The sequence below is a fragment of the Astyanax mexicanus genome, chromosome 21 (genome assembly GCF_023375975.1).
Source record: "Astyanax mexicanus isolate ESR-SI-001 chromosome 21, AstMex3_surface, whole genome shotgun sequence".
Classification (NCBI taxonomy): domain Eukaryota; kingdom Metazoa; phylum Chordata; class Actinopteri; order Characiformes; family Acestrorhamphidae; genus Astyanax; species Astyanax mexicanus.
The window spans coordinates 18,720,243-18,728,757 of record NC_064428.1 but is presented as its reverse complement, the minus strand read 5'-3'; the positions used below and the strand labels follow the sequence as shown (position 1 = coordinate 18,728,757).

At 40.7% G+C, this 8,515-nt stretch overlaps 1 protein-coding gene across 3 annotated transcripts in view; it reads left to right on the top strand.

The window, feature by feature from the left end:
• The first annotated feature begins 4,284 nt into the window (after positions 1-4,284).
• hecw2b (HECT, C2 and WW domain containing E3 ubiquitin protein ligase 2b) overlaps positions 4,285-8,515 on the top strand; it is a 47,225-nt gene continuing 42,994 nt past the window's right edge. For all 3 annotated transcript variants that reach the window (XR_007428028.1, XM_049469748.1, XM_049469747.1), the window contains exon 1: positions 4,285-4,661. Coding sequence is in view for 2 of the 3 variants with exons in the window: in XM_049469748.1 (XP_049325705.1) it covers positions 4,328-4,661 (334 nt within the window). In the remaining variant the exon portion in view is untranslated. The remainder of the gene's footprint in view (positions 4,662-8,515) is intronic.

Here is an 8,515-nt window from a genome sequence, read left to right as displayed (position 1 = left end):
TAGTTTAAAATAACTATAATATATATTTCCTTATTAAATATTATGTAATGATTTACATGCACCTATTGTCAAGGGTAAGAAGGGCCTCACTGCACACCACTGGTATTGGCAGTTCAAAAGTGAGTATTATCGACCTATATCCTGCTGCTAACCCCAGCTAGCACTGCTGGAGCAGCATTAGCATTAGCCACTAACAAATTAACGATTAGTTGACAATGAAATTTGTAGTTGACAAATTTAAATAATCAACATTGACTAATCGTTGAAGCCCTATCCCTAACATCGAATTTTTATTTATTTATTTATTTATTTTTTAAGAAATACAGTTTTGTATACTTAGCTTAGCTTTACAGCTTTACCTGCTGAATGAGAAGGAAAACTTGGTGACATTCCTACTACTAGTTACTAGTGTTGCATAAAATGCGCCTTATAATCCGGTGTGCCTCATAGTGCAAAATAATATGGTATTAAGGGTGTTAGAAAATCTTCACACCTGTAGGTGGTTTCTCTGGTCCAGATCAGTTGATGAGTTTGTGTATACGGAGCGTTTTCCCCCTTGGTTTGGTTTCGTACTGGCATAAACCTAAACACAAACGAGCAAAAAAAAATACAGCAAGTAGGTCCAGTGTTCTAGAGATGCACATGTATTTGTGCAGTGTGAAGCTGAACATGGAAATTTCCTGCTGTGCTTTTAAATATATATATATTTTTATAAGCTGTCCACGTAGGAAATAGAGTCACGCTGCCGCGAGCAGTGAACGCTGCATATTCGAAGCATATAAACAGCGTAGCACGGAGCAGCAGCAGTAGAGACCGTGTTTGGTCATAGCTGTAGTAATAATTATCTGGCTAATATAATCAGGTTAATTTGGAGAGTCTCGGTTGTTTTGTTCTGAACCAGAGTTAATGATTTCACACCTGCTTAAATGAACCGCATCAAGCATACAAACGAACCAGAGTCTGTTTTAACCGGAGCAAATGACCCTTAATCACAAGATATTTTACAATATCGTCATATATTGATTATTTTAGTCATAATTTTAATATTTGGTACTTTAAAGTATGTCCCGATGCGATTCTATTCAATACATTTTGATGCAATTTCAATCTGTTCCTTACAAGCATTAATTCATATGAATACCGGTATTCAAATCAATGTACTTGGTTTTGTGTTTTTATAAAACAATACAACCAAATGATCAGGGGACTGCTTTTGGCTGCGGTATACTTCGCAGCCTTGGCCGTATCGGCTGTGCCTTTGGTCAGTAGCCAGGGCATGCTGGGAGCTGAGGTGTATGAGGAATGTTGAGCGAGTGGATTGCACTGTGCTGCTTCTCACAGTCCTTCCCAAAAGCCTGTGCCGACAGCTCTGACAGAGAGAGCTAATTTAGGAGCCTCTGAGGGGACACATGCTTATCAACGCTTTTAGAAAGCAGGCCTGACACAGAGAGGGACTGAGAGACGGAGAGAAAGAGAGGATGGGTGGAAGGAAATGCAGGAAAAAACAGAAACAGGGTCTGTAAATGGGTAGATGTGGAGATTAGGCCAAGCAGGGAAGTGGTTCTGTAGAAGTGGTTCTGTGGGTGGAGTTTTGAGTTTAGTGCAGCATGATTGGATTGCAGTATTGATGGACAGTGATACAAGTAGTAGATAGCTGTTGTAAATACTATGACTGTTGTTGTCGTTAAATTTAAATAATTTACTTGATTGCCAAGATTTTCCACTGTGGGACGAGGAAATGCACAGGAAGTTAATTGAAATCCCATCCAGATAGGGACTTGATCCAGAGACCCCAGAGATGATAGGTGAGCAGGTTGATCACCAGGTCACGGGTGCTGCCCAAATTTATAATAATGCTTCATGCTGTAGTGCTTAAATATTCTGTAGGTCAGAGGTTGCCCTGCTCATTTTAGTGGTTTGCTGCTGAAAGCTAGAACATAGTTCTGGTATCAGTGCACATCAACAACAAAAGTTTATCAGACAAGACCTGGAATATTGAACATTTCTTCAATTCAGACAACCTAATAACACAATCTGAACCATCTAGCAACCACTTTAGAAATATAAAAGCCACACCCAATCCATACGAAGCACTTCAAGCTTAGCAAGTATGGCTCGGCTTAGCATACCATTCTTTAATAGAATTTTCACACCTATGTTTTCTTTGCTGAGAGCCCACTCGGTTCAGTTAATTAGTGAGCTTGTATGGTTTTTATTTCTTTGCAGCCAAAAATGCATCACAGCACATCACGTGAGAGTGTTATCACTTCTTATTGATCACATCTGTCTGGGGCAGGTGCAGAAAAGTAAATACAGGAAGAAGGTCCTGTGTTCTGGGCTAGTGCAGATTTTTGTCGATATATGAATATTTTAAAATGAATAAATTTCCATCAGAGCATATCTGGACATATTGCAGCTTGCAGGCAACAACTGGCCATTTGCCTTTCCATACCCAGTCCTTCACGTATCCACCTTAGAAACTGAAGTGGACTTTAGTGCACTTGTTAAGCCAAAAGCAGACTAGATTTATCTTACTGAACAAGAAAAAGAGGTAATTAAGCTACAAACCACATATCAATTATACATTATTACATGAATTAAATGCTGACTCATTTTGTTAACAATTGTTTATGTAAATGTTGATTAAATAGTGAAATGACCAGTAATGCTTATCACAATCATATAATTACTAAAAATTTTTTAAAGAGACAAAAATAACAATTTAACAAATTGAGGTCAATCTGTTGGCCCAGCTCACCAAAACAGTCCCAGGGTATCATGTGGCCCCTTGGGAAAATGAACTGCCCACCATTGCATTAAAGGCTAATTACTGTAGGGTTGGGCCGATACCTCTTTCTACCTATTAATGGAGCTGCTGATACTCAATCCTTAAATATATGCTGAGGCAGAGTTTCAAGAACTCAGCTTACCTGACTACTACAGATGACAGCACAATTAAAACCACCTAGCAAACACTTTAGAAAAGTGGAAGCCACACCCAGTCCATATGAAGCACTTCAAGCTTTAAGTATGGCTCAGCTTAGCTCATTGTTCTTTAATAGCATTTTCACACCTATATTTCTTTGCTCAGAGCCCACTCGGTTCAGTTCAGTAGTGAGTTCGTACATTTTTTATTTGTTGTGAATCTAGGTGTCCATACTGACATTTGTAACACTTTCATAGTTTGCAGTGGATTAAGAGCAATGTGAAAATGCTTCAAAAAGCAACCACCTAGGAACCACCGAGGAACCACCAAGCAACAATATTGCAACCAATTTCTACCTACCAACCACTGATGAACACTAAAGTAATCATCTAGGACATCATTCTGTGGTATCCTAGATGATTACTTTACTTAAGGTAGAACACCAAAGCAACCTCCTAACCAAAACCATTTTACCATCATTACCAAGTAGCAACGCAAATTAGTGGAAGTGGAAACTCTCTGAGCTGCACAATAATGTTTTATATAAGTATAAAAATAAAGAAGATTGTGTGACGTTGACTGGGACCGAATTTTTATAGCTATCAGCAAGAATTTGCACTTTGTTGTCACCGCTAACAGTTTTTTCTCTTTTTTTTTTCTAGGTCTCTCGACCTTCCACTGTTGCAGGAACCTGCATATCTCTGCCAGGTTGAGGCTCTGTTTTCTACCAATGGATATGTGGACCCCATGTGCAACAAGAACTTGAGATCTTTAACTTGCATCATCCTGCCTGATTTCTGATCACCTCACTGCCTTCAAATGAACTGATGCAATAAACTGTAGAACTTTTGTGCTGGAGCGTAAATCCCAGGATACCAAGTTATTGATTCGTTTTGATATGTTCTGGTGTTGAGACCATGTGGAGCTCCTATATATAAATATGGCTGAGATTGGAAGACATTGACGGCCTTCAGTTAAGGCCCCCTTGAATGGGGGTCAAGTAAGCTATACCCTTTTTTGCCCCTTCTATCCCTTCTGATAAGTTGAAAAAGAGGTTGTGGTCCTCATGCCTTGACCTTAACCTTGGTGTAGGTTCGATGTTAGGCATTACCTACCTATAGATAGTGAGCAGGCCTGAATAGAAGAACCTGCTGGGCCCAAACTCCTAGCCCACCCCCTTCCCCCTTTCCCTTCTTAGGCCTTTTGGCCTTCATTTCTTTACCCCCTGTACACCCGGCCTCCACCATTCGCCCCTCTCTGGCCACAGCCGTCCTCCCTCCCCGTACCCGCCCCCACCACCCTCCCCCTCCTCACCACCCCAGCCCTTCCCCTCACCACCCCAGCCCCTCCCCTCACCACACCCACCCCCACCCTCACTCCCATCCCACCCCACACGTCACCATGGCCACTGGCACCACGACCACTGCTCGGGAGCACCTCCTGGTGGTGCGGAGGCGAACACCCCACATGCGTTACACGCTGGGACCGGAGAACCTTCGTAGCTTGTCGGCGCAGGGCGCCGGAAGCGGCACGGGGGCTTCCAGAGGGGGCGCGCCAGAACCCATGGGCTTGCAGCGGGCCAACAGCGACACTGACCTGGTAACATCCGACAGTCGATCCTCGCTGACTGCATCCACGTACCAGTTTACTCTGGGCCGAGGGCAGAATCTCGTCATCTCCTGGGACATCAAGGAGGAGGTGGACGCCACGGATTGGATCGGACTGTACCACATTGGTGAGTAGCACGTTGGCGAGGCCTCGTACAGGGAAGGTGTCCTTCATAGGCAGTTACTACAGAGTAGATGGATGGACTCTGCCAAATATATAATCGTCTACTTTGACACTCCACTGAGCCGAAAATGTGTATGTGGGTGTGCGAGAGAGAGAGAGAGAGAGAGAGAGAGAGATCAGCAAACAGATGTAGGAGAAAAGTGCTGAGTCAGCAGTGTGGTGATGCACCGACATCATGTCTCTGAATGCCTTTTATCGCTCCCTCTCTAAGGCACTCACTCTCCCCACTCTCCCTCTCCATCTCTCTCTCAGCCCTTACTCACAGTGAAGGTTATTTCTAATTACTTAGCATTATTGCAGGGTTATACAACTCCCAGAGTTCAGTGCAGCAGGGCTGGACCTTGTCCAGGAACAAACAGTGGCCGTAAACAAACCTGACCTCAGCAACACCCAGAAAAACAGGAAGCAGGCCTTTGCAAATGCTAATGGATGCAATGGGAATAGCCATTGGAGTTGAGAAGGTTCACGTAGTGTGTGTTATTATGCAAGTTGTTATGCAAGTTCATGTCAATGGTATATAAGTATTGTTTAAATATTTAAAGAATTAAACAAATTTTGGGACATGCCCAATAGTCACATTATGGAATAGGCAATATTACAGCACAGATTTGTTTTCAAGTGCTACCAATTTTTAGCTTTTTTGATACGATAGGAGCATTTTTCATTTTGTTGTTACAAATCATGACACAGATTATAACCATGCATATATTTTTAGATTTATTGTATATATATATATATATATATATATATATATATATATATATATATATATATATTGTGATATGTTGTATCATTGACTCAATTCTGTTAAAAACAACTATAACCAAAACTATCACTTTTAATACAATCCCTGCCTAAATATCTCAATACCAATACTGAAACAATACCACAGAAAAAACCTAAAACATCAGAAATTAATGCAATAATAGAAGAGCTAATATGGAACTAAAATGAATGTTCTTTTATTAATAATAAAATTTATTCTTCTTCTTATTCTAAAAAAAAAAAAAAAAAAAAACGTTTTTATAATTTCAGTCACGTCATCAGCCCTGCCGCCCACACATACTCACGCTGGGAATCAAAGTTTAAGAAAATAACCATGTTATTGTTTGGAGTTTTCATTCAATCAATCGCAGAAAAGACAAGGAAACTGGAAAATAAGGCATTTTAAACACTGGAAGACAACTGCTGATATTTCGTGAATTATCATGTAATCTGTGTGGTTTAATTTAGATGCTTTAATGAACTTCCAGGATGGGTTGAGTGTAGAGTCGACTCGTTAAGTGAATCGGTTTAGGATCAGCGCTCACCCCAGACACTGGATTATACCATATTTTACGCAATATAAGGTTCACCTAAAATCCTTTAATTTTACCATAAATCATTAGTAGCGCTGTCCAACACTGGTCGGCATTAGCAGCTAACCACCAGTGGTCTCTTTAAATGTGCCTTATAATCCGGTGCCCTTATGTATGAAAATAGACCACAAAATAGACGTTTATTAGTAGTGCACCTTATAGTCTGGTGCGCTTTGTAGTGCAACAGTATGGTACTTCAGAATGCATGAAAAAAGCCAGTCACAGAAAATTCCTTTGAAAGAAACTTTGAAGGAGATCTTATTATTGAATGTTTTCCACAATAAAAAAATCACAGATCCTCACCAAAGTGCAATGATGCTGCGTTTTTTCAAAGCGATTTTTGGGTCGAGTGCTGGTGCTGGTTGGGTTAAAGTACCGGTACTACATAATTGTGCTATTGTACCGCTTTTAATGACGAAACCCTATTAGGCTCTGGACTTTTATTATAAATATTGAACTCTTAATAAGATGGGAGATACCACTACCTTTTTTATTATATTTTTTTTCCCCATTTTCTCCCTAATTTACACGGCCAATTACCCAGCCCACTCATTAGGACTCCCCCTATCACTAGTAATGCCCCAACACATCAGGAGGGTGAAGACTAACACACGCTTCCTCAAACACATGTGAAGCCACCGCTTCTTTTCAAGCTGCTGCTGATGCAGCATTGGCGAGCATCCAGCGCGCTCGGAGGAAAGCGCAGCGGCTGGGTTCCGGTACATCAGCTCACAGACGCCCTGTGCTGTGGACATCACCCTCGGAGTAATGTGGGGAGAGGGCGCCATCTACCTACCCGGAGGAAGCGGGGCCAATTTTGCTCCCTCTTAGCATCGGCAGCTTGATGGCAAGGCTGCATGAGCGGGTGTTCAAACCTGCGACCTCCCGCTCATAGTGGCAGCGCTTTAGACCACTCAGCGCCCTGAGATACCGCCGCCTTTTTACTGGCTATCAGCTGTCTGAGATCTAGTTCAGTCTGACTGATCGACTCCTTGCCTTCTCTATCGCTCCAAAATGACTAAAACAGCAAAGCATGAGATTATCATTTGGTCAGACAAGTAGAATGGCTAAACCTTTTTGAGCTGGATTACTTGCTGATAATTGATGATAGGTTGATGGTACTGGTAAACTTCAGACACCAACTTGCCTAGGTCTTGTCTCATAAAGGAAAACTACAAATGTTTATGCTTCAAGCGTTTATAGACACTGGACTGACTGCTTAGAGTTGTCCTCTAGTCCTCCTTGCAGCACTGTGGCAGCGGTTGGATGCTCTATTATTATTAGACCAGAGCTCCAGGGCCGTCTGTCTGTGATGGATAGTGAAAGCTTATCCCTCGCGCTACTACATCCAGCAGCTTCATGCAACCATCGATTCAGTCGGGGAAAGTCCAGCATGGCCTTACCCATGGAGAGGCCCCCTCTCCCAGAACGTGCCAGACATTGATCCCAAAATGAATCCTCTGGAGCTAAGTTTACAGTCACAATGAAGCTCAGATAGCTCCTAAGGGATTTTCCTAAGCTTAGCTTTCTTAAGGTTTACGATGGACTGAGTGAAATTGATTAGTTTGGGTTCCATATGGATGCTGCTGAAGTTCTTTAAGTATGTTCATTTAGGAGAAACATTTACATTTTTAAATTTTAGATTAGGGCTGGGCAGGCTCATCCACCATTGAAAAAAAAAATCAGTGAAAATATATGTATAATAGTGCTGTGCCATATCGTATCGTGCGTGATAATATCACCAACATTTTTGAATATCATGAACGATATTATACCCTGAAATATCGTGCCAGATCTTCCACCCCTAATTATCACATCAGGGTACTACTTTTATTTATTTATTTATTTATTTTTATATACAGTTTTTATCAAATTCACACTGTTCTTATTTCTCATTATATATCCACTAGAGACAGATTATATCTGTGCAATATCATTTACTTTACTTTAATCCAGGATATATGGAGATATTTGGAGTGCATTATTATTATGACATTCTGGATCATTCTGGACTTCTGTCATAAATCTGATAAAATTCTTGTATTTTTTAATATCTCAGTTAGGCGTGTGCAATATCATATCTTATGCAATAATAAAATGTACGTTTCAGTTTGTTGCAGAATTGTATTTTTGATTTTTTTAGATTTTTTTTTTTATTCAGAGTTTTGTTGTATGGCCAAGAGTATCGTTATCGCAAAAATACCATGAAATATTGTGATATTATTATATATTAATATGTAGATTTGCATAACGTGTTAATGCATTACATAGATGGCCACTCATTTTATATCCCAAACTGCACAAAACTTAATAATAAAGAATAATAAGTTAAAGGTAATCGTTAATGTAGTAAGTACAGTTCATAGGTTTGTAGTTTGGAATGCATCCATTCTCTAGCGAGGAACCTACTGCTTCTACAATGTGGGATTGTTTTGGACAG